At 45.5% G+C, this 26,445-nt stretch overlaps 1 protein-coding gene across 4 annotated transcripts in view; it reads right to left on the minus strand.

Moving 5' to 3' along the window:
• Positions 1–5,144: 5,144 nt before the first annotated feature.
• ESYT2 (extended synaptotagmin 2) overlaps positions 5,145–26,445 on the minus strand; it is an 84,076-nt gene continuing 62,775 nt past the window's right edge. For 2 of the 4 annotated variants that reach the window (XM_040464466.1, XM_040464468.1), the window contains 10 exons: positions 22,899–22,961; positions 19,596–19,670; positions 18,612–18,698; positions 16,162–16,311; positions 14,068–14,453; positions 12,818–12,916; positions 10,651–10,782; positions 8,869–8,974; positions 8,017–8,066; positions 5,145–7,920 (listed from right to left, as the gene is read on the minus strand). In XM_040464466.1, coding sequence (XP_040320400.1) covers positions 7,875–7,920; positions 8,017–8,066; positions 8,869–8,974; positions 10,651–10,782; positions 12,818–12,916; positions 14,068–14,453; positions 16,162–16,311; positions 18,612–18,698; positions 19,596–19,670; positions 22,899–22,961 — 1,194 coding nt within the window. In that variant the 3' untranslated portion in view covers positions 5,145–7,874. The remainder of the gene's footprint in view (positions 7,921–8,016; positions 8,067–8,868; positions 8,975–10,650; positions 10,783–12,817; positions 12,917–14,067; positions 14,454–16,161; positions 16,312–18,611; positions 18,699–19,595; positions 19,671–22,898; positions 22,962–26,445) is intronic. The other 2 variants (XM_040464467.1, XM_040464469.1) reach the window with 1 other exon arrangement.

The raw sequence follows: 26,445 nt of genomic DNA on the forward strand, positions 1-26,445 counted from the left end.
TGGACGCAAACCCGACATCGCTGGCGAAGCGATCCCCAGCACGATAGGATTGACCCTCCCCGTTTCATCCAGCGGGGTGTAGGTTCTAGGTAAGTGTGTGTTCTTACAAGACGGGACACTGAGGCCAGCCTGCACGGTGTGGCCCTTGACCCCGTCATCACGTTCGAGGAAAGCCCGCGCTGGGACGGCTCTGGTGTGACCTGGCTGGTCTGCGGTGTCCTCAGGTGCCATTATTTAAAGCACAGTGAGCCAGGCTTCAGAAAACGTGCGTGGCGGGTGCTGGTGGAGAGCACCCGGGTGGATCAGAGGTTCCCTCTGGGAAGAGTCGTGGAGGGAGGGAGGGTGGCTCTTTGGACCTAGAAGCCCCTCGCACCCGCAGGCCGGGACCCTCAGGCAGAAGGTGCCGGACGCGGACACATCTGTGGCAGGGCTGACAGCGGGCTCCCACAGGCCGCGTGTGAAGCTCCCGGCCGACCGAGTGTTTGCCCACTCTGTGTGTGACCTTCCAGTCCCCAAGGCCTGACCAAACCGTCTTAAGAGACGTCGCATCATCTTTCACAAACATAACGCGGAGTGGGAGAAGCCGGACGTGCCCACACGCCCACCGCGAGCTCGGAACCGACTGAGCCGATCTGTAGGCCGGGCCTCGGGTGGAGCCGCCTCGCGGGTGTGGCCGCATCGCGGGTGGGGGGGGCCCGGGGCGATGCTCGTCTTCGCTGCTGCGGCGCGGCTCACACAGGACTCCGCTTGTGAACAGTCCAGGCAGGACGGCGAGGGTTTGCGCACGTTTCTGTACGTATTTTATACCACGATGAACAAAAGTGAGAGCGAACTGTGTTGGGCTGCGGAGGCCGCGAATCCTCAGCAAGGCTGGGGACGGGGGAGGGGGGTTGCTGGAAGCGACCCCTGGAGGAAGGCCGGGCAGACCCATGGCCGCAGGCAGGGCAGGCAGCGGCCGGCATACCACCCCCCTCCCCAGGCGTGTGGGGAAGGCTTTGGCGCTCTTGTCCTCGGACAGACCGGGAGGGACACCACACCAGGAACTCAGGAAAGTCAGGCCGGTGGGGGCCGTGCCTTGGGAACGTGTGTGACAAGACAGCGTAAGGCCTGTCACGCGCCGGCCTCCATGCTTGGCGGGCCCGGCCTCCTTTTGTCCTCGACACCACCTTCCACACAAGTACTCTGGCCGTGCCTACTTTGCAGATGGGAAGCTGGAGGCACAGAGACCTCTCTGACTCGCCCTAGGTCACACAGGGCCAGGAGTGGGGTCTGAACGTGGGCAGTCTCTGAGCCATGTTCCCAACCACTGGGCCGCATTCCTTTCCAGACTCAAGATACTTCGAGTACAGAGAGCAGGGATTATCCAAAGAAATCCATAAAATTACAGAGCGGTCGTAAATAAATGCATGCAAACACGAAAAAGCGATATTAACTCCTTCAGTGCTTCTCGGAGGGCAGGCAGGCTAGCGACAATTATTTTTTAAATTTTAAATCTGGGAGTGCCTGTTTTTCCAACATCTCTGAAGGACTGTTTTGTCCAACATGGGACACTTGGCTGCCAGGCTCCCTTCCAGCCCCTGTGTCCATCCCCCCCACGCCGGCCTGCACGGCCTGTGGTGGTGAGGACCAGCAGTTATCTTACAGAGGAGTCCTGCGCGAGAAGGGTCTCTCTCGCTCTCAGACTGTCCTGGACAGTTTGACCATGAAGTGCCTCGGCCAGACCCCCTCACGTGGATCTTACGTGGTGTGCGTGGGTCTCCGTCCGGTTGGGGCAGGATCTCCCAAGCGTTCTATCTGGCCCTGCTCGCCACCCCCCACCCCGAGACTCCCTCCTGCGGGCGTCTCTGTTCCCCACACATGGTCTGTTGGCCTGCCTCCAATCTGTTGATTGCTCAAATCTACGGTTGAGTTCCTTTAGTAAGTTTGTATTTCATTTATTATAAACTCCAGAATTTCTATTTAGTCCTTTTAATCATCTCTCTTTCCTAATACTCTTTATTATTCTCACACTTGCCTTGACTTCGTTTCTTTGAGCATATTTGTAAGCTGATTCAAGGTCTCTGTCCACTTAGGCCCAACATCTGGGCTTCCCGAGGGACGGTTTCCACGGACTGCTCTCCCCCAATACAGCCCATCCTTTACCACTGCTTTTACACGTCTTACGGCTTTCTGTTGAAAACCGGACATCTAAAATAATAATAGTGTGACAACTCTGTAAACGAGATCCCTCTCCTTCGACTTTGTCTGGCTTAGCAACTTTCTTGGGCTAATTTTCCGAAAGCTGCCTTGTCACGTGCTGCCTCCGAGGTCTCTGCTCAGCTGGCCGTGTAGCTCAGCTAAGCACTGGGGACAGATTTCCTCAGATGCGTAGGGACCGGGCCTTCTCCGTGCACAGCTCTGCAGATGCCCACCCCCTCCTGGTGCCCCAGGGATGCCGGGTCCTTCAAAGCCCTCTGTGCACATCTCATTTCCTAGACTTCTCTTTCAACTGTTTCGCCAACCTGGTACACTGCCCCCAGCAGCCGCCATGGTGCAGAACTGCCACTGATGGGTTTTGATACGGTTTTCCCAGAAGCCAGACGGGCCAACTGGCTCCCTGACGATGTGGCTTTCAGGGGCAGGTCTAAACTCACTCTGTGCCCTCCCTGCTTGGCCGCAGTTCCCACGGCTATTGTAGCCCCCAGGCCGCTGCGTGACTTTTCCTCATTATATTTCCCTTTTTAAAGTGATCTCCACACCCAGTGTGGGGTTCGAACTCACGACCTGAGATCAGGAGTCACACACGCCGCCGACTGAGCCAGCCGGGCGCCCCTCATTACATTTTCTAGGAGCTACTAATTGTGTATGAGACACAGAAATTTATGTTTTTATGACTGGCCTCTTATTAAATACTTGCTGGTAAGTTTTCAGGTTATTTTCTTAGGTTTTGCAGGTAGACAATCTTGTATTTGAAAATGACTTCTGGGGGCACCTGGGTGGCTCAGTTGGTTAAGCGGCCGACTTCAGCTCAGGTCATGATCTCGCGGTCTGTGAGTTTGAGCCCCGCATCGGGCTCTGTGCTGCCAGCTCAGAGCCTGGAGCCTGTTTCAGATTCTGTGTTTCCCTCTCTCTCTGACCCTCCCCTGTTCATGCTCTGTCTCTCTCTGTCTCAAAAATAATAAATAAATGTTTAAAAAAAAAAAAAGAAAGAAAGAAAATGACTTCTGGGGCGCTTAGGTGGCTCAGTCGATTTGGGTGTCTGACTTTGGCTCAGGTTATGATCTCACGGTTTGTGAGTTTGAGCCCTGCGTCCGGCTGTGTGCTGACCGCTCAGAGCCTGGAGCCTGCTTTGGATTCTGTCTCCCTCTCTCTCTGCCTCTCCCATACTTGTGCTCTTTCTCTCAAAAATAAAGTGTTAAAAAAAAAAAAAAGAAAAAAGACTTCCTCCATACAAAATGTAACCTCTCTTTTCTTTTCATATCACACTGCCCAGGGTTTCCAGAATAACACCAAAAAAGGTAGACCTCCTGGCTCCTTCCCTACGTTTGTGCTCAACTGTTGCTCAGATGATCATACTGTTGGCTTTTTGTTGCAGTATTTTTCTTTTCCACGTTTGTCAGTACCTTTCTCTTTAGACTTCACTAAAAACTGTCAATAGGTGTTTGTCTTTAAGTGGAAACTTAAGACAAATTAATGTTAAGGTTGTGCCAGACTTTAGCCTTAGTTTATTCAGCACCTGATTGTTCACAGTGATAAGCAACTAGAAAAAGATTTAGGTGACACCCTTACGATCTGTGCCCTTGAGAGCTGACAGCGCAGCCAGGATATGGTTTTCAATAAAGCAGAACCACGGGCGCCTGGGTGGCTCAGCGGTTAAGTGTCAGTCTTTTGAGTTCGGCTCCAGTCGTGATCTCACCTTCGTGTCAGGCTTTTCGTTGACAACATGGAGCCTGATTGGGATTCTCTCTCTGCCCCTCTCCCGTCCTTTCTACCTCTTAAAATACACTGTAAAAAAGATAAAGCAAAGCACTGCAGTGATGCTAAGTCTATGACTGGAAGCAGCACGGTGCTGAGAGGCCTTGTAACCGGGGGCGGGGGGTGTTGGTCCGGGACACCCGGGGAAATCCACTCCAAGCCAGGAAGCAAAGGGCAGTGGGGGTCAGCTAGGCCAGGGGCAGGGGCAGGGCAGGTTTGGGGTACTGATGGGAAGGAGGGTGGGAAGTCTGTGGAACCGAGAGGAAGCATCAGGGGTGAGCGGCACCATGGAAGGAAATACGGCTGGGAAGGCCTCAGGGCGTGGTATGCTGGGGGGGGGGGGGCTTTATTCCAAGAGCAAGGGAGAGCGGTAGTGAGTTGGAGACGTGTTTTAAAAGACCGCCCAGCCTGCGGTGTGGAGGGGGCAGGGGGAGGGGCCACAGCTCCAGTGCTGGGGGTGGCAGGCAGCACGGGCAGGGCCGTGGGCCCCTAGCAAAGCGGACGTCTTCTCGACTTGAACTGAAGGGCCTGGGGTCTGCACGTGGGAGGAAGGCAGAGGGACGGCCGAGGTCTCCACCTCAAGCTCCCGGACAGACACCGGCGGCCGGACAGAAACACCGCGGGCCCCTCAGTGCAGAGGGCTAACAAGGAGGCGCCGGGTTAGCAGGTGTTGAGCCCAGCAGCAGAGTCTGCGTCGCAGACCTCAACGTGGACACCAAGTTGTCAAGGGCTGTCAAGCAGAATGCGGAGTAAACATTAAAAGAGGGACTGGGACTAAAACTTGCGTCCGTCCGCATTTACGGTCTGGCTGGAAACCGGAGGGCCAGGCGTGTGGCCGCGGGCGCCCCGCGGCGGGGGGGGGGGGGGCTCCTCTGGGGGCCCCCCCCCTCCTGCCTCAGCCAGCCTCTCGTCCGCTCTTCTCAGGACTCCGCTTACGAAGCACACAAAAAAGACCGTCGTGTTCTACTCGCGATGGCCTCTCAGATGAGCGTTTTCAAGACTCCGAGTCCAAGGCGGGCAGAGAAGAGCCAAGATGGGAACAAGAGACGAGTATCAACGACCTGATGTTCCTTTGAAAATGAAAGAACTCACAAATAGCATGTATAAAGAATCTACTTACTACTTTTCAAGTTATTTGACCACACGTTAAAAATTTCATTTCAAAAGACAAAGGAAAAACAAATCACAAGTGAGCTAACGTAAGAGTTTATTGAATAAATACATGCACTGTCATGTAAAATTAGTTGATCAAAAAGGACATTCTCTAATAACAATTAAAAAAAGCCCTCTGCTGTTTTCCATCTGCAGTGGCGGACAGCCCGAGTATACATGCGCATATACGCTGGTCTCCAGTGAGCTTCGGTTCCTGAAGAAAATGGGCTGACCTCCTCACGAACACTATCTCGTAGCACAGAACAGAGTTGCCGTGAGTACAGCAACGATCTGGAACTTGGAAACACCGGCGTCACACTTCCGTATGCTAAGGCACAGGAGAAGCAACCCACATGGACAAACAGAACTCAAATCTGTGTAAGTTAATTTTCCTCCCGTTGATTCGGCTCAATACAGAGAAGTTAACGTTCCCTTTTCCTAGACGAATCGGTCATTAAGGAGCAGGGATGCCGATCTGGGGACCCTGGAGTGCGGAGTCCGGCCGTGAGCGGAATTCTCAGTCCTTCCCACGGAATACCAGAGCTTCCCACTGACCGCTCATTTGGCCATGAAGGACAGAATCACACCTGGAAAGGTTTTTTTGTTTTGCATCCTCAGAATCGTCCCTTTCCTTCTAAAGAGAAGGAAGCCCGCTGCCAAGGTCCATCTCCAGGCTCCTCCGTCCCTGCGGCACAAGGCGAGTGTCATGCTGCCACTGGCTTTATACTCTTCCTGTACTTATTTTGCCTAATTGCTTAGAGCGCTGCATAAGGTGAATACATACCGCAAGGTGAGGACAAGGCAAAACCCAGATGTTCAGGATGTTGGTAAAAATTACTGGTATTGTAAATTCCAGTGAGCGGTCGTTCACTTTTTATAGATTATGCCAGAGGCCCTTCAACAGACTCAATTGAAAAAAAATCTTCAATAAATCTAATACCATGGACCGACGACTAGGTTTATTAAGTAATTACCTGCCTTTATCGCGCTGCTGAAACACCACCGCAGTTAAATGTTTTGTGGGCACCAATATATTCATCCACTTCCTCCTGTACATTAACATGGGAAATGGTTTATAATGAGGCTTTATAGTGAAGTTCCATCAAGTAGGAAGCAGGGAGATTACACTGGTCTTTATGATTACATGAACTGTGTTGTGAGGCTATAGGCTCCATTATATATAAACCTCCGGTTTAAAGTGTGAACTAAGAGAAGGGTAAGATCTGTTGGCAGGCAGAAGTACGCAAGGTAACAACCAGCATCCACCACAGGCACTTTGGTGTGTTTGGTCACACGGGCCGCCCACGAGTCCGTGGAGTGATTCATGGTAAGATCCCCAGTTTCAACCACAAAGCTTGATTTCCCCAATGTCCTCACACATGATTTCAGAATGTTCTGATAGCTAAGGACTCATTTGCACCATACAGCTTAACATACTGAAAACTCTTTCTGAGTCCGTGCATGTTTCTCACAGGCGTGCACGGCTTAGACACTGCCACGGAGCCTCAACCCCCAAGAGGTCTGGGACTCGAGGATGTAAAACATGCTTTTAGTAATCTAAACAGAAAAACATATTCCAAAACAAAAACTGTATAACAATATCCCAATACTGAGGTCAGTCACGGCATAAAGTGAGGAAACCCCGGAAACGGTTAATTACAATCACCAGCCGCTGTGCTGGAACCCTGTGGCCCCAACAGCGGCCTCTGTGTTGGGCAAAAGGAAGCCAACGCCACCTCAGGGGTTCTGTCAACGTATGATGTCACACTGACGGGTGAATGAATGAGCTGTTGGTTTTTAAAACAATTTCCTCCTTACCCAGATTCACCCCACAAACTTTATGGTGACCACGTGAGCCTGTCTCTGTCTTCACAGGCTGGGAAAACACTGAAAACTAACAAACCTTATGACCGACTATTTCACAATAGCCTAACTGCTAACACTGAAAATTTGGGTTGTATTTTAGGAAGTATAACTGTGTATCTGCGTACTATTTCATGAATACATTCTATCAAGCAATTAAGACATTTCATGTAAGAAACTTCAAGTTAGTGCACCATGATGACATGACATCCTCTTAGTATTATGTATTACTCAGTTACACATTTTTCCTTAGAAGCACTTCATCTGACTTCTCAAAAATACATATTTATACTTATAAAAGTGGTAATATTTTGAATATTTTCTTCATTCGTGATGGGCAGAACTATACTTATTTAATATTTAGTCTTTCAGCTTTTCTTTTTAAAAAGAAAATACCACAAAATTGGTCACTGAGAACTTTTCCTGCAAAGACAAAATGATTATGTGTCATAAGAATTTAATAAGTCTTAGAAAAAAAATATATTTCCTTAATCCATTTTCTTCAGAGTTCAAACCAGCAGGTAGAGATTATAAAAAATAGTCTATTTACATGGCAGAGTGTACCTCAGCGATGTACAAAACAAGGCAACAGTAAAGCATATACATAGATCTGCTTCCTCATCGATACAACAGACATACAGCCTTACGCGACACAGTAACTAACTACTACCCTATTATACGCTAGAATAACTGGCAAATACTACAGGAAATTAAACATATAAAATTTAATGATAATATTGGCCAAATATGCCTAAAACGTCAACATGTTTTATAAAACTATTAAGATATGTATAACTAAATACATTGAAATTATAAAAACAATATTGGTACGTCTGTGGGAGGGTGTGCTGCGAGCGCACGAAGGTGGTTGGCACGCCAGCGGGGCTCCTCGTGCCTGGCAGAGACTACGTCACCACGTGTGGTCTCGTGCCATCTTCTGTGAGGTCGTACCTAGGGGTGCATGGGGACATGACAAGAGACATGTGGTCAACCGGGGAAAGTGTTGTAGAATAGACACACGGGGCTCGTCCGTGCTGGGACACTCACCACTGGGTCCAGCCCTTGGCCAGTTCTTCGGACGCCAGACCGACCAACACCTGTGGGTTAAACGACACCTGTAACAGCGGGTGGAGCCCCGATCTCTCTGACCTCCTGCTGCCTCGGTATGGAACCACCTGTGTTATTCTGAGTCTCTCCCGGTCAATGTTTTTGACCCTGATGACCCCCCATGAATGATATGGCGGATCACATCCAAGAGCTCTGCCCTGTATCCAGGTCTCTCCAAAGTTCAGTTATGAAGAAGGATCAGTGCTGATAATTTACAGGGATATCGGCTCACACTCCATTAGTGCCAGCACAGTGGATCCGGATTATCTGTAAGCGGGACATAATTCAAAACTCCTCTTCCCTAACTCAGCCTCTGTGTACATTTAATGTTAAAGAATAAATAATCTTATGCAAGAGTTACATGTGAATTCTGACAAAGACCAGAGTAAATTCAGAGAAATAAAGGCACTAATTTGTTAGAAAAAGAATAGTTGGTTAGTGGAGGAGGCAGAACTGCAAGAGAATATTTTCCTTCATGTTTTCTTTCAATGTGACTCAACATTTCTTTAATTAAAAAATTAATCTTTTCTTCACTTATATGTTCACAGCATTTGTGTAACATGCCAATAATATGATTATGTAAAAACAATGAAAATAAAGTAATTTTCAAAATGTACTCATATTTTAGATGACATGGCCTTTCATGGTCCACTATTTTATAAATAAGCATTAATCAGAGAGGAAGTCCCCCCCTTTCCATTGATTTAAGTATGGTCTAAAACAATGCCCTTTGGGTAAGTGCTTAATGTTTATAAGATACAGGAACCGATCACGGTTATTTTTTAAACTTACTTTGCCAAGAAGCCCTTTGTCTTTGGACAGGAAGCCACCACTGTTCTTTACTGCTACATCCAGTGTCCTCCTCTGTACTTCTGGTAATGAAACGCTGAAATCAAAGCTGACACGGGAAAAAGAGGACCTCCCTTAAATTTCTCCATAATGTTGTTGTATTCTCATTATAACCAAAAAACAACCTTTCTGCTTACGAGACAGTTCTAAATGTTATGTTGTTTTTTATTATAAAATTGAGTTCTGTTCAATGTTTGGATCTGGCATTTCATGAAGACTCAAAAACAATTTTTGTTTCCCTTATTTTGCAAACATAACCGAAGACTCTGGCCTCCTAAGTACGTGAAAGGCCGTATGTAAGTGATAAATTACCGAATTCTACCCCTGAAACCAACACTGCATTAATATTACTAATTACTAACATTTAGTAACATGTCAACTAAAATTTAACTAAAAATTAAAAAAAAAATCAAATAAAACAACACTAAGTATGCGAAAGACCCTACTGCCTGTGGCTCCCTCATGTATAGGGATGGGTGTTCTTTGAATGTCTGCCCTGACTCTTCCTAGTAGTTACAATGGGGGACTGTGGATGTAGGTAGGACCCACTGGTTTTCTCACCCAGGCCAAAAGACTAAAGAGCAGTGATTACAAAGCCGGGGTGAGTGAAATAAAGAAAAGTAGTATGTGATACAGCTTCACGGAAGGGAAAAGATCCGCAGTGCACTTTTTAATGGCCGAAGTCAGATGCTACAAACAAAAATGCCTCCAGGGAACCAAGTCCTCAACGCTGGCTCCTGGAGTTCAGCCACTGTGAGGCAGGGTCTCTGGCAAACCGGAGGGCAGAGGGCCTAAGGCCTGGGAGGGATGTGGCTGGAACGTGACCAGCCTTCAGGGAGCTTCAGCAGCTAGAATCCCAGACTTGCAGGGGGCGCGGGGAGGCGTTTCCGAATCCCTAACTTTGGCTGCAACTAAGTGAGAACACTGTCAAAATGTGCTCACACCAGGGACTGGTGCACACCTCCTGTCAGTTTCTGTCTGTGATTTAAAAAGAGTTGCTGGCATGAACATATGAGAAACAACCAGTCCATTTAAAGATAAATGTAAACAAAAGTGACAGATGTTCTGACACCCTTTGACTTTATGATTTCCCAAAATGCTGTTGGTTTTTTTTAGCTGCACTGTAACGTAAGGTAACGAGTTTGCAGACTGAAGCTCTTAAGGGTAGCGCAAGGCCCCCGGAGGTCCTCGAGGTGCTCTCTGGAGATCAGCACCGATGGCAGAAGCAGATATGACCTCTACTAAGACAGACCATTAAAGGGATCTCCGAAAATGTTAGACAATAATGCCATTCTTTTCACTTTTTCATTGTTTTGGAAACTAGTTGTTTTTCAGAAGAATGTTGTATTTTAAGATGTCACAGACTTATTGTTATTTAAAATAAACTTAAAATATACTTACTGTTGAATTCTTAGTTTTTATTTATAAGTCAGAAAAATCAATAGATACAACCGTCCAGAATGGAAGTTCCGCGAGGTCCACAATCACTAGTTTCCCTTCCACAGTGTGTACAGCCTGAACTTACGATGTTTAGCCACTTCTAGACCAAGTTCAAAATGTTCATTTATTTATGTTAACAAGTCCGTGTGTGCTAATCTGGAGTTTTTTCACTGATACTTCCCAACAGTGTGTTGGTTTAAATGCATTAGTCATTCAAAGGTATTGATCAAGCCTTTTTTAATTTCTGAAATTCGACAGCCTACCCATCTTGAGTGAGCACCATACCTCTGGTCAAACACGGGGTTCAGTGTTTTCTTTGACACGTGTGTTTTTCTCCTTCCTGACCTCCTCTTGTCTGGTAACAAATACATGCGGACATAGGGGTCAGAGCCATCTTCAGAGAAGGCAATGAGATTTCTTACGACACAAACCAGAGAACACTCGATATTAGAATCTAGGAAAATGACCGTTAGCATCACGTTCAAACTTCCTACTTTGATTTATATTTACTTACACCACTGAGAAGCAGAAAGGAGCAAAGTGAGTTTCTGTCCTCACCCCGTGCTAGCCTGTTGGCGAACGCAACTTTCACCTCCGTTTCTTGAGCCCAGAGTTTGGGGGACATCCTGATACTTGCTCTGCTTTGAAAATGGAAGCTGTTGTTTCTAATGTCCAGCTTCTCCCAGTGGCAGGGGATGTGGTTGGCCTCACACCAAGGGAAACCCCATCCTCAGTGCTGCCAGGCTGCTCCCCCAACTCTCTACCCTTCGTTCACCTAAACCTTTCACCTCCTTTGTGCAACCCATGCTGCTCTTCTCCTCGGACACCTGGTCTGAGCCAAACAGAGTCTAGGAGTTAATTATATGCAACCACTTCAAATTATTCACTTACCGATCAACCTGAAAATCTAGTTAGGGGACTATTTGCTGAGAGTCCTCTACAACAGTAATTATCTCACAGCAAGAATGTATAAGGTGCTCAATAAATAGGTTCAGAACTGAAGTCTACATTTATATAATTTCCTATGTTTCTAACAGCCTTTTATTATTTTTTTAAAGTTTATTCATTTACTTTGGGAGACAGAGAGAGAGACAGAGAGAGAGAAAGAGAGTGAGAGAGATAGAACCCACATTTTTGAGAGACAGAGCATGAGCAGGGGAGGGGCAGAGAGAGAGGGAGACATAGAATCCAAAGCAGGCTCCAGGCTTTGAGCTGTCAGCACAGAGCCCAACATGAGGCTTGAACTCACAAACTGTGAGATCATGACCTGAGCCGAAATCAAGAGTCAAATGCTCAACCCAAGAGTCAAATGCTGAGCACCCCAGGCGCCCCTCTAACAGCCTTTAATAAGATCCAAATACTTATGCCGTACATTTATATCCTAACTACTACTGAGAGAAGTCACACAGAAGGGAAATAATTAGTTGGCTCCATAGCATCATCACTAATCAAAGACAAATTAAAGCAATGCTGCCAGCTCATGTTACACTTACTAAATCAGTACGCTGCACAATAAACTTCCTGATGGGGGCAGGAGAAGATACACCTGTACCCTGGGTACCAATGCCAGCGGGCATGTTCCAGAAATAGTTTTTTTTTTCAACGTTTATTTATTTTTGGGACAGAGAGAGACAGAGCATGAACGGGGGAGGGGCAGAGAGCGAGGGAGACACAGAATCGGAAACAGGCTCCAGGCTCTGAGCCATCAGCCCAGAGCCCGACGCGGGGCTCGAACTCACGGACCGCGAGATCGTGACCTGGCTGAAGTCGGACGCTTAACCGACTGCGCCACTCAGGCGCCCCCCAGAAATAGTTTTGAAAGACTATTGGCAATACCTGTCATGATCCCATCAACCTTTTGAGATCCTCCGAATTACTGACATAAACTTACTCCTGGAAATTTAATCTCAAAGAGACACTTCGAGAAAAATATGTTCATTACCATGTTACATGTAACTTGGACAATCTAAACATCCAGCAATATGGAATGTTGTATAAACTGCAGTAGAGCAGTTCAAGATGTAGTACCGGGGCACCGGGTGGCTGAGTGGGCTAAGCATCCGACTCTTGATTTCGGCTCGGGTCATGATCTCATGGTTCGTGGGTTCCAGGCCCACCTCAGGCTCTGTGCCGACAGCGTGAAGCCTGCTTGGGACTCCGTCTCCCTCTCTCTCTGTCCTTCCCCTGCTCTCCCTCTCTCTCTCTCTCTCTCTCTCAAAACAAATAAAAATAAACTTAAAAAAAGGAGTGGATTTACAAAGCAACCAAAATGTTTATGAACAGAAACAATGTCAAGAACAAAAAAAGAATGCAGCACTGAATACTAAGTCTGTAGTATAACATCATTACTTTGTCCTTCAAAAATGAAATGGGTTCATCTGTTTAGTGATGTCAGAGCTAACATTCGCCTCTCATCTAAAGCCCACCTGGGGGTTCCGGGGGCCCAGCTCACCTGCAGGAGTGCACGACCACCACAAGCTTGTTTCTCTGCGAGCTGTGTCGGATGGTCAGCTGGATCTGCCCCAGGGGCGACTGCCCCAGTGTCGTCCCACTGGGGAAACAAAGCAAGAGGTTATTGCTCTCCTCAGAACTGAACGGGAGTGAGTCAACTGGCACAAAAACAATCACATTACCCACGGACTTGAGCATAATCTGGACTTCTATTAATCAACCAGTCAAACTCTTATCTCAAATAAGGTTTCAACATAACTTAATTATCCAGAACTGACAGCTTTCCCAGTGAGGGCCCATGGTAAAAAGGAGACTCAGGAGATGTCCTCATTACAAACATCGATTCTGTGGTCTCTGCAAAGCAACGTCTAGCCTGTAAGGACCCAACTCTACGTGTGCTCCCTCAAAGCCCCACATGCACTGCTTGCTCTGATTTTCCCGGCGGCCTCTCTCAGGAAGCTTCTCTCTCAGGGTTGAAGCACAGACTCCCAAGCCCGCCAACGGTTGCCCTGGTGCAATGTCCCTCAAGATCATCGCGGCTCCTCCCCAAATTTAGCTCCTGAGAGAAGTGCTTTCTTATTTAAAGTTCTATCTCCTCCTAGAGCAAGAGAGGAAGGGACTGATTGCTTTCTTCTGAACGCTGAACCTGAGAAAGTACGAAGGAGAGAGCATGCTGAGTGTGGGTCACATGCGTGTGACTTCCTCAACCCCCAGGAGTGCGTTTCATCTCTGCCTCCGCTTCCTATGCCTCGACACACCTCTCGGAACAACAAACAGCAAGAACAGCTTCAAAGGGCCACTTCGTTCCTTCCGCTGACGGGAAGAGGTTAACGTCTGAAGCTTATGGTAACTGCAAGCTGTCTTCCTCCTTCTCTGAAGAGCCCAGGAGCACAAGTATGAATCCAAAGACTAGACAACACATGACCGGTGGTAGTAAGGGGGTACTGAGCAAACAGGACTTGTTCTTCCAACACAGACACAACCACGGCACGAAGAGCGAGCATCAGCTCTAGGTCCCGCCTCCTGGTCTGAGGACAGGCACACAGGGGCTCAGACCCTCTTCTATTCGCCCCGAACCCCACTGCTTCTTGGTCCCTAGTCAGGTCCTAGAAATGGCAGGTTTATTTTAAAAGGAAAACACTCAGTGAACAAAAGGGCAGGGACACCTCAGGCTCTTTTGGCTAACTCAAGACGACGTTAGCACGAGACGTGTGCTCTGATTGGACAAGGACAAAGGAGGGGTCTGGTTACTTCTCTAGCTGCCGCAGCCTCTGTCGAAGCTCCTGGGTGGCGATGGGCAGGGATATGTCTGAGGCTATGCTTGGAGTGGGCTCCTTAACGGAGATGTGGCTGGGAGAGCAGGTGGCACTGGTCTGGAGGCTGGAGGAGCTCCTGCCCAGGTCGCGTGGGCCTTGGGGGCTGGCCTCCACAGGCTGGGCCCCCTCTTCCACGCCAGGCTTATCGCTGCCCCCGACGACGGGTGTGCACGGGGCTGTGCTGCCATCACCGGAGCCCGGCGATGCGGACGCGTGAGATCTGACAGATATTTCTCTCCCTTCTTTGGAAACAGAGGGTCGCTTTACTTGAGCTGAGTGTTGGTGGTCTGGGGACCTTTCTGGCTTTTCAAGGTGGAGTATCTGCAAGTGGAAATAAACACAAAATTAAAATCAGTGACACTAGAATGGCCTGGTATATGAACGGCTTTAGATATATTCACTTGCCAATGTCTATTTAAAACTTGGCAAAAACATTATAAACAGTCTAGTCTATATGTCCAGCTACTCTGTTATTGGAGTGATGCCACATTATAGTAAGTAGAAAAAGGAGGGGCACCTGGGTGGCTCAGTAGGTTGAGCACCCAACTTCAGCTCAGGTCTTGACCTCACAGTTCATGAGTTCGAGCCCCGCATCTGGCTCTGTGCTGAGCGCGGACCCTGGAGCCTGCTTCAGATTCTGTGTCTCCCTCTCTCTCTCTGCCCCTCCCTACTTGTGCTCTTTCTCGCTCTCAAAAACAAATAAAAACTTAAAAAAAAAAAAAATGACTTAGTTCTCATTTTTTTAAAAAAAAAGAAGAGAAAGGAAAGTTTAAGTAATCAAAATTATCGCTTCCATGATGTAAACATAATTTCTCTTCAGCCTCTTCCGTTTGCGTGCATGCTTGCACAGCTGTGGGGGTGATGTCATTGTTGGGCGAGCCTGAGCCGTGCGCCCCCAAGAAAGGATGAGAGGTGAGGGCCCCCTCCCCAGTGGGCTACTGCACACACCCAGCGTGGATGCCGGAACGGCCTTCATGTCCTTCGGCTTGTGTGAGCACGTGAGCCCTTCACTTCGCTGGCTTTTCACAGCCAGTGGTAAGGTGTGCAACATTCCACTGACCAAGAGCCCACACCCCAAAACCCTGCACTCCAGGGTTGCTGCAACAGTGTCAAGTTTCCCTCCTTGCAAAAAATAAAGCTGCAGCAAACATCTTTATGTTCATGGCCTCTTTGCATTCTGTCTTCTTACTGAAGGTCAGATCTCCAGAGAACGGGTGCCTGGCCCAAGGGGCTCTATGACCCCATGGTCTGCAGACACTGCCTGTCTCCAGAGTTGGAACCAAGTGCAGAGAGATCATGAACACTGAACCCTCCACAGACCGAGGTTGCTTGGATTTTTTAAAAAGTGGGTTCTTCATTTTAATTTGCATTTTATTTTATTTTAAAACAATGTTTATTTATTGAGAGAGCATGCGTGCACATGAGTGCGGGAGAGGCAGAGAGAGACAGAGAGAGAGGGTCCAGAGAAGGCTCCGTGTTGACAGCAGCGTGGGGCTAGAACCCACGAACCGTGAGGTCATGACCTGAGCTGAAACCAAGAGTCGACTGAGCCACGCAGGCGCCCCTTAATTTGCATTTTAAAAATTAGTGAGTTTTAGCATTTTCCAATCCATTTGCCAGTCTTATTTTGAACATTTCCTTAGGCACTCACAAGAGTCATTGTCTATTTTGTACAAAAAGTCTGTTTGTAATTTCTACCATCTTGAAGAACTGTATTAAATTTTCTGTCCTGAATGACCTTTGAGAATTTAGCCTGGCCTGCTCAAGCAATCTGGAAATACCAGCTGGGGCAGATGTCTAAGTCCAAGCCTCAATTCTCTCTCCCCTGAGCACCTATAGTTGTCAGCAGTGGTTTCCTCGATCCCAGACAAGTGCCTTCCTGGCCCCAGGCTCGCAGCTATACCGCGGTCATCCTCCATGAGGGCCCATGCCCTTCACTACACTCTGGAGAAGCACCCAGGAGTCAGCCCGTCTCCCCCCCCCCCCCACCCCTGTCCACTCCTGTAATCGCTGCACGAGACTCCAGTACCCTGAGGGCGATCTTCATCTTCAGAGTGCTGTTTGGACCTGAATTACTGAGTTGAAATCGCTGGTTCATGGTCATGTCATTGCTGGTAAGCAGCTGACTGAGAGGGATCTTCAGGTGCCCCAGAGAACACTGATGCTGTTCATCTTTGACCTGCGGAACACACAGAACACATTTAGCTCTGAAGGGTCAAGACAAAATGTAGAGGGGTGCCTGGGGGGCTCAGTCGGTTGTGCGCCCGCCGACTTGGGCTCAGGTCATGATCTCCCGGTCTGTGGGTTCGAGTCCCATGTCGGGCTCTGTGCTGACAGCTCAGAGCCTGGAGCCTGCTTCCAATTCTGTGTCTCCCTCCCTCCCTCTCTCGCGCTCTCTCTCTCTCTCTGCCCCTCCCCACCAGGCTTCCATCTCTACCTCAAAAATAAACATTAAAAGAAAAAAATACAAAAAAATGGAGAAATGTCCAAAATCAAGTCTTTTTTTTTTTTTTTTTTAAACTAGGCTCCATGCCCAGAGCAGAGCCTAACACGGGGCTTGAACTCACAACCCTGAGATCAAGACCTGAACTGAGATCAAGAGTCGGTTGCTTAACTGAGTGAGCCACCCAGGCTCCTCCAAAACCCAGTCTTTAAAAAACATCTCAGCCATCTCTTTCTAAGTAGTGTTCTCATAAATGACGGACACAGTAGAAAACCTCTTAGAGACACAGAATGCTACAGTAAGTGAGGTTCCAACGAATCTCTCATTTCCTCATTGCACAGCTACAATGAGCACAAAAAAAGCACTGTGGGGTCACTTGGGGGGCCCAGCCAGTTAAGCATCTGACTTCTTTTAAAAAATTTTTTAGGGGCGCCTGGGTGGCGCAGTCGGTTGAGCGTCCGACTTCAGCCAGGTCACGATCTCGAGGTCCGCGAGTTCGAGCCCCGCGTCAGGCTCTGGGCTGATGGCTCGGAGCCTGGAGCCTGTTTCCGATTCTGTGTCTCCCTCTCTCTCTCTGCCCCTCCCCCGTTCATGCTCTGTCTCTCTCTGTCCCCAAAATAAATAAACGTTGAAAAAAAAATTTTTTTTAAATTTTTTAATGTTTATTAATGTTTATTATAGGACATTAAAAAGACATTAAAGGGATATTCTAAATAATGTTGTGCCAAGGAACTCAACAATTTAGATGAAATAGATGAATTTCTTAAAAAACATAAACATCAGGGGTGCCTGGGGGCCTCAATCGGTTAAGCATCTGACTTCAGCTCAGGTCATATCATCACAGTTCATGGGTGCAGGCCCCACGTCGGGCTCTGCTGACAGCTCAGAGCCTGGAGCCTGCTTCAGATTCTGTGTCTCCCTCTCTCTCTGCTCCTCCCCTGCTCTCACTCTGTCTCTCTCTCAAAAAATAAACATAATTTTTTTTTAAAAGCATAAACATCAAAAATCATGAAGAAAAAAAGAGATACCCTAGATAAATCCGTATCTACGAATGGAATATAATTTGTATTTAAATGCCTTCTCATGAAGAAAAGTACAGGCCTAGATGGCTTCACTGGTGAATTCTTGAAGCACGTGAGGAGAAAGCCCAATTCTACACAAACTCTTCTAGAAAAATGCAAAGAAGGGAACATTCCCCAACTCATTCTAGGAGGACAGCATTACCCTGAGGAAAAAAACAAACTTACATATTAGGATCCTTCATGACTAAGATACAAAAACTCAACAAAATGTTAGCAAGTTACATTGAATACATAAAAAGGATACTACATCACCACCAAGTGGAACTTATCCCCAAACAAAGGTCTGTAAGGTTTAACATTCGACAATCAACAATATAGTCCACCATGTTTACAAACATGAACATCATCTCAATAGTTATAGAAATAGTTATTGAAAATAGTTATAGAAATAGTTACAGAAAAGCCTTTGAGAAAATTCAACATCCATTCATGACAAAAACACGCAGCAAACTAGCAGTTGGAGTAGAAGGAAGCTTCCTAGACAACAGACCTAATGGTGAAACCTCAAGGCTTTCCCCTTGAGGTCGGAAGGCAGGGGAAGAGGTCTACTCGCTCCAGAGGCCGGAGGGCCCAGCAGGGCAAGAGGAGGCAGGAAAAGGAAGTGAAAGGCACCCAGATCGGACACACAGAAGTAGAAGTGACATAATTAGCAGACAACATGACTACCAGGTAGAAGCCAATCCTAAAGTATTCACAAAAAGCTATGAGAATAATCAAATACAATAATATAATATCCACATACAAAAATCATTTGCATTTCTAGATACTAGTAATCAAAAGTTGAAAACTGAAAAAAAATTATGTATCAAAAAGTATGAAATACTTAGGGATAAATCTGACAAAGATGTATCAATTATGGTGATGAGTCCATAAACTGTACTCTTTAAATCTGGGCACCTCTTTGTACGTTGGTTATATTTCAACAAATCTATTAAAACAATGCAAATAAAATACCTCGACTTCAAGGTCCTGGCGCTTGGGATTGTGAATGAAGAAGGTGAAGTTTTCTTCCCATACAGGTTCATTGGTTTTGTACCGAATCTGAAAGAAATAACTAAGTATCAGCTCTGTGGTATTTTCTGTGGAAAAGGGCTACCAAGACTGTGGTTATTCATTTATTGTGTTTGGAAGCTTAGGACTTTAATTAAATTCCAAGACACTTATTTGCTGAGCATGTGCTGTGTGTTAATTGTGAAAAGTGTTCAAAGATGGAGACAGTCCAAAGCTTTTCGAGTGTGTCAGGGAAATTGACAGTTATGAAATCCCAACCTCTGAGCCCATCCCAATGACAAGAGTTCATCTGCTTGGTTTGGCCTTTGTTCTACTATTTTCCCAGGGACCACATAATGCTAGAAGTCAGGAAGCTTCCTAAATTGTGAACATTTTAAAGCGAACAATGGCCTGTAACTGTAAATAATCCCTGAAATATTTTCTTTTAAATTAGGAAAGTGGAACACATTACAACAACAGCAATGCCCTCTGAATGCCACAGAATTGTGTTTGTTGAATTTTAAGGACTGCTGGTTATCTTTCAAACAAAATATTTATAGAGCATTCAAAGAAAACTTAGAAATTTATACCATGTCATTTATCCATGAAATCAAGCAAAAGCATATTATGTCATTTTTAAAATTTATTTTTTGAGAGGGAGAGAGACAGTGGGGGAGAGGAGGGGGGGAGAAGGGGGAGGGGGAGAGAGAAAGAGAGACAAACTGAGCTACCCAGGCACCCCCCTTTTTTTTGTTGTTGATATTTTTAAACTGTTTAAACAATACATTCGTTACCCAATAAAGAAGTTCGTTATCTGGGAACTGATTTGAGAAAACGAGAGGAAGATATGGAAATCAATGCCTCACGCCTGCACTAGCAGCCCGCTGACAGTCCCCACCTAAGACCAGTAACAGTGACATCATAGGAAACCGGTCAGCACCTCCTCACCTTGCTCTCCTGGGCCTTGTGTCCAACTGACATCTGGACAAGAGGGTTTGGATTGCTGTTTATTTTCTTCCCTGACTATCCAAAAACAAACAAACAAACAAAAAATAAGACAAAATAAGTAAACATACATCTTGAACTGGGGCTTACTAAAAATGAAATTAGTGGCTCATATGAATAGTCCTTTCTAATTAATTCTGACACTTCAGTTACAGGAACTATCTGGGAACAATTTAACTGGAAAATAATTGCTGAGCATATCCAAAGCCATAATTGGGTCTACCATGAAATAAATTAAGAAAATTCCTATTTGCATATGATTTTTAAATGCTAAGGCCTTTTATTTTTAAAGCAAGCTAGTTTGGAAAAATGCAAACTTCTAAGTATCTTTAATGCTAATTCCAGCTCTCAAAACTCATGTTACTAGGATAAGAAAATGAGTAAGTGCAGCAAATGGAAACAAAAGCATGAGGAAGGACAAACATCTGGAACATACACTTCTGAATAGTCCCCTGGTGGGAATAATAAACACACTACAAAGTATCAGAGACATATCTTCACATTTTTAACTTCATACCTTCTGTGCAAACATGTAGCTATCAGATATCACTTCTTGCTTACCAGCTCCTAAGTAATTCTGACTGGAAGAATAAACATCAATCTAGAACTGCATTAAATTAAGCAGATACAAATATAATGAGAGAAACTCAGGAATAAGAAAACAAATGGTGAGAAGCATACCTGAGCAGACAGGTGACAGAACATAGTGGGACACAACATACATGGGACATGAGGTTTATTTCTAACTTAGCCCCACAAGAAGATGCAGTTAAATATCTGTGTTAGTGGGAATTAATTAGGTCACAAAAATGTTTTGTTGTTGTTGTTGTTGTTAAACAATTTTAGAGTCAATCCTTAACACTACAGCAATGATAGAAATAGGTGTCAAATTCATAGGATTATCGGAATATTATTAGCCCAAACATATGGTGATAATCTATCTTCTGGTTCATCTTTTTGGTGTGAATAAATTCTGCAAAACGAAATAAACACCATTAAAAAAGGAAACATCCAAGGTCATAAACTACTGTGGCAGAGAATACGAACTCTTCGCCTAAATCCTTCCTTTACCACTGGAACCTGGAGTTCTAGGTGGGCACGAGTCCTCTGCACATGAAAATTCTATTTCCCAACTTCCCTTGCAATTGGGTGTGGCCAGGACGGGGGCTGGCCTCCAGTGAGGGCGCCCCCCTTTGTGGAGCCACTTTGGCTGGAGGTGCTGAGCCGTGGGGCCAAGGCCAGGGTTCTGCTACGCTGGAGGGAATGAAATCGTCCTCATATAGCAGCTGCTTTGATACAGAAATTGCTTCTTAGCTAGGGTAAGTCACTTCATCTCTGAAAAAGCAGCTGTTTCACTCCTAAAGTTTCTGTGCCTTATCAATTTTGAGACACAATTTTTCTTTTTTTACCTTTCGAACATCTCTTGAAAAATTTATGGACCTGTTTCGGGGCGGATCCCAATTGGTACACAGTTGTTCTTGCCTTAACCAATTTATTTTGCTTCTATCTTCCTTTTGTTGTGTGCATGACCTAACAAAAATCTGTATTTATCCTGAGTCTAACAATTCTTCCAGTAGACACAGACACTATCAAACCTTAATGGAGCTTTTCTTTCTTAGTGGCACCTAAAATAACGGTGTATTTTTAAACGAATGATGTTCCAGATTCTATGAAAGACGTTAAATCGTTAAGTCTTGTACCACAATGCAGTAGTCAAAATGCATCAGCCCCAGTCAGATACACAGGTATAATGACAGTATGGGTTTTTATTTTATCTTTTAACATTTTACTTTTTAATTTTTTATATGAATTTTAAGTAGGCACCACAACCAACGTGGGGCTTGAACTCACGACCCTGAGATTAAGAGTCGCACGCTCTACTGAGCCAGCCAGGCATCCCGAAAATGTGAGTTTAAGTTAGACTGTCTTGAATTAAGTTTCAGTGGTTTACAACTGATTGTTGAGACCTACATGTTTCATCTATTTGAACTTTGGTTTTCATGTCTAAATAATGGCCACAATGCCATTTCCAAGGCCCTGCCGTTACACTTAAATGAAACGGTAAAATAACAATTAAAATGTACACATTATGCCAGCTACACTGAGCACTTTTTACACGCGTGATCTTATTTAATTTAGTTGATACTCCTAAAAAGATCCTATCACTTCCAGTCTATAAGTAGCAGAGGACCGGACATCTCACTACAGGTTATACTGAGGAGTTGGGCAAGGCTGCAGTTCAAACCCAAACAGTCTGACTTAGAGCCTTCATTGCAACCGTTTCGTCTCGCTGGTCAATGATCCCCAGACATCAAAGAAACAGTGAGGAAAGACTTGATCTAATCCCTTCCAGTGTTACTGGAGCGGTTACTTCAACTACTGTGCTGACCACTACTGCAAAGGAGTAACTCACTGCTGGGTCACACCTCATGGCCTCAGTACAGGTGAGGACTTAATAAATTTACAGCGGAAAGCAGACATTTTGTCAGTCTTCTTCACTCAAAATTTAACTTCTTTTTCTAGATGAAGCTGATTCAAAACCATTCCTTCGGACAGAATTTTCTTGAGACCATTATATTTAAATCCCCCCCCCCCCCCCCCCAATATTTGATCCGAAAATGTTCGAAAGAATCAGAAAAAAAATAATAAAACACTAGAAGTCATAGAAAACTTTTAACAATTTGGCCAGAAAATACATGTTCATGTTGTTTTAGGGAGTGGAGCTTAGTTTTCAATATACCTCATTTAATGAAACTTAAAGCTTCTCAAAAGATCTGTCACCCAAACCCAGCAGCACCAAAAGCCATGAGGTCACCGACTCAGACGGCCCTAACTCAGCATATTGGAAGAGGTGATTTCTAAATGGATAGTCACAGTGCACAAGGAATACCTTGAAATCATAATCTAAAGATTGGTTATGTTTTTAAATAGACCTTCTATTTCACCATTTTCACCAATTCAAATCCAATTAAAATGCAGAGGATTTAAAAGTACCTTAGATACTGCTGCCTGAGGCCAACAAAACAGAAGTCTAATTTACCATATTGGTACTTTATAAAATTTATCTTCAAAGCTGACTTAATTTCTTCTAACTACTAATTCTTGGGTAAACAAAAAAGGATCCAACTAGACAATTAATTACTATATTAGTATGGGAGGCAGTTTGTCAATAAACCCATGTGAGTTAAAATATCATCTCTTTCAATATGTTTCAATTAAGTTTTCAAAGGGAAACTATTAGTTTACCTTTAAAGCTTTCTGAACTGCAGACTTCTTCAAGACATCAGGGTTAAATTCTAATGGGTTACTCTTTCAAGTCAGAAGAAAATGAATATACCAAGGGTTAATAAAACATGCAATGAGGAGTTTATGAAAGGTTAATAATGACACGAAAATTTAGGAGAACAAACAAAAAAATCTTTAAATGAAAACCACCAACAAGAATGACACAGTAAAAATCATTTGTAGCACATACAATTCTTCTTTATGCCCAAGATTTTATCTTAGGATAAACCTTTAATCTATAAATATCAAAATACATTTCCTCTGATTACTGTGACCCTTTACGATTACTGTTCTTTCACTCCCACCCCTCTTGTCTTTGGGATTTGAAAAAATCCAGGAGGGACACTTTAAGAAAGGGTTCTGTTCACTATTCTTAACCTGAATAAACTCATGAAGACGTCACCCACGACAACACTAAAGGTTTTATCTGACGTACAAGTGGGTGGGCTCAAGATGCCCACGTGGCTCTCAAGCCAAATCACACCCCATACGAGCAGCTGACCCTTCCCTTGCTTCTGAACTTTACCTTCGTGCAAAACCACAGCAGAAGTGGGCCTTTTCCACTTCACTGCCATTCTCTCCCGAGTATCGAAGGCAGGGGCTGAACACTTTGTTTCAAAAGTGTATCCTGGCTTTAAAGTTCTATTATTACGGGTTTTATGTCCTAGTTTCATTGACTTTTTTTTTTTTTCCATATCATTACTTTCTTGCCTTCAAGAGGACAAGGCAGAGCTGTCTGTAAGCTCCTTCAAGGACTGACATTTAACATGGAAGATGTTATCATTTCGGTTGTAATTAATTTCAAATGACAAACTGCTTTTTGTTATGTTTTTATTAAACAGCAGACATCATGGTGAAGAAAGATGGACAGCCAGCTTCCCAGCCTCCGGTGGCCATGGCAGGCTGGGCCAGATGAGAAGACGGAACATCCAGCCAAAAGGAATTCATGTGACATAAAGGCCAGACCACTGAGGCGGCCTGTGGAGCTCTAAACACTGGACCCACCAGATGGGCCAGGTGAGGCTGGGAACCACCGCCCTGACATGTGAGGACCGCCAATCCTCAGGTGTCACGGAAACCTCTGCTGAAGCTCACTTTGGGTAGGTGTGATGCACATCTCATTCTAACATGCACAACGAAAGCAAAAGTGAGGAGAGAGGCTGTGGTGTGGGTGGCAGAGCTAGAGAAGCGCTGTGAGATCGTGGGGGGCTGCACAGGCTCGAAAGAGAGACGGGCCAGATCACATGGGGACACTGGGAGGGGGCCAGCGTCGGCCCGGACGTCACGGCACCTTCCAGCCTCGGGCTGCTCCCCACAACTGGAGGCAGTAATAACCTGCAGTGTAGCCACCCGGACTTTTTAAAGATTTGTATTTTTACGTAATCCGACACCCGATGTGTGACTCGAACTCACAACCTTGAGATTAAGACTCACACGCTCCACTGACTGAGCCAGCCAGGTACACCCCCTTTTTGTTTTTAAAGACCTTAAAGTAATGCCACCTGTACTTTTTACAAGTGAAATGGCACCTTGCATCATCACACCCAGTGATCTTGCTACTGTGTACCAAGTATCCAATTTTACGGATACCAAGGAGGCAACAGTGTGAACACTCATCTCAGATAAACCCCATGGACAGCTCTGTGAACTCACAAACCTGAAGTGGTAACAACCTCACTCTACACTAGCATGGGGTAGACAGGAGGGGTCACAAGGCAGAGTTCAAAGCCCAGCTCTGGTACTGACTAGCTGCGATCTTGGGTCTCTAACCTCTGTCCCTCACACTCTCTGTGCTGCCTCAGCTTCCTTATCTGAAAAGTAATGTGATGGGGAGATTAAACAGGGCGGACAGGGAGAGCCCTTGGAAGGTGTTCAGCAAATGCGTGTTACTATGTAAGTCTCAGGTTCCCAGGTTGGAAAGCTGGCCACTGGAAGCCAGAGAACACCCTCGGCGCTCCAGGGTCACATTCAGCTCCAAATCTGATCAAAACAGGAGGGCAAAGTGCCGACAGTCTATATCGTCAAGAGACTGTTTCCACACGGGAGAAAGTCCTATAGTGAGTGCCAAAGGTTCCCAGATGGCGGTAATGAGTGCATGGGGCTGCAAATTAAGTATCCTGAGTAGGTAGAAGGTACAAGACCAACGGGGCTGGCCTTTACCAGAAATACCAACAGTCTCAGCCCTTGGGGGAAAATTGAGAAAGCAATGATTTAACCTGAGGATGAAATCCAATTTTCTTTAAAAAAGAAAAAAGGCAATCAAATCTGGTCAAATTAATCTCATAAAACACTGTGCTGATGCCTATGATTGAATCGCTAAGCAGCACTACTGTATGATTTTGATAATGTGGGAGGGAAGTTGGTTTTGATAAGCTAGCAATGTCTTGGCTCAAGATCATAAAGCAATTAAAAAACCCTGACACAAGGTCCGAAATATTTCCCTTTAAAGAAAGCAATTACAGAATGAGAAAAGGTAACTTAGAAAAACCACTGCAGACTAACAGAGTTTAGGCAGGAGGGTCACACTGTTGTCCACAGCAGCTTACAACCGTCACTAAGAAACACCCGAAATATAAAGTCATTTCATAACTCGAGAGTTATAGAGAATGTTTGCCAACACGTACCAGTGACCTCATCTTGACTTTGAAAACACCTCAAATAGCAACAAGCAAGGAGAGTGAGGAAGGAGACCATGGTTACCATTTCCTACCCACGTGACTCTCAATAGCTCACCTAACCCATCAGGGTCTCGATGTCCCTCACCGATAAAATGGGGCAAAATACCTATTCTTCAACTTCTGCCCCACCCTTCTTTGATAAGAATACACTGAAAGTGCGCGTGGAAACAGAAATGAAATCTCTTCGAGAGCACAAACATTACTACCACTGTTAGATTCAAGGGCTGAAGAACTTTATGAATCTCACTAAGTTATTGAATTAAATCAGCCTAGAAAGAGTAACTTTCTAGACTAATGACTAAGCCATCGGTGACTTTCTTTGACCCTAAAGCAAGTAAAAACAACTGTCTGCTACAAGCACCAAGAACAGTAGTACCAGGGATCAGGGCCCCAGAGCAAGACCCCAGGAAACAGACGTAAGAAGATCAAAGTCAGCTTCCCAAATAAGTGGGTTAGAAATGCTCAGTTACCCTCTCCTGGATATTCTTTTAAGTTCCTTAAAAGAAGCTGAATCAGGGGCGCCTGGGTGGCGCAGTCGGTTGAGCATCCGACTTCAGCCAGGTCACGATCTCGCGATCCGTGAGCTCGAGCCCCGCGTCGGGCTCTGGGCTGATGGCTCAGAGCCTGGAGCCTGCTTCCGATTCTGTGTCTCCCTCTCTCTCTGCCCCTCCCCCGTTCATGCTCTGTCTCTCCCTGTCCCCAAAATAAATAAACGTTGAAAAAAAAGAAATTAAAAAATTAAAAAAAATAAAATAAAATAAATAAACATTAAAAAAAAAAAAAAAAGAAAGAAAGAAAACAAAGACTGGCCCTATCCAATGACAGTATGA

The sequence above is a fragment of the Herpailurus yagouaroundi genome, unplaced genomic scaffold (genome assembly GCF_014898765.1).
Source record: "Herpailurus yagouaroundi ecotype Mexico unplaced genomic scaffold, PumYag 483, whole genome shotgun sequence".
NCBI classification, from domain to species: domain Eukaryota; kingdom Metazoa; phylum Chordata; class Mammalia; order Carnivora; family Felidae; genus Herpailurus; species Herpailurus yagouaroundi.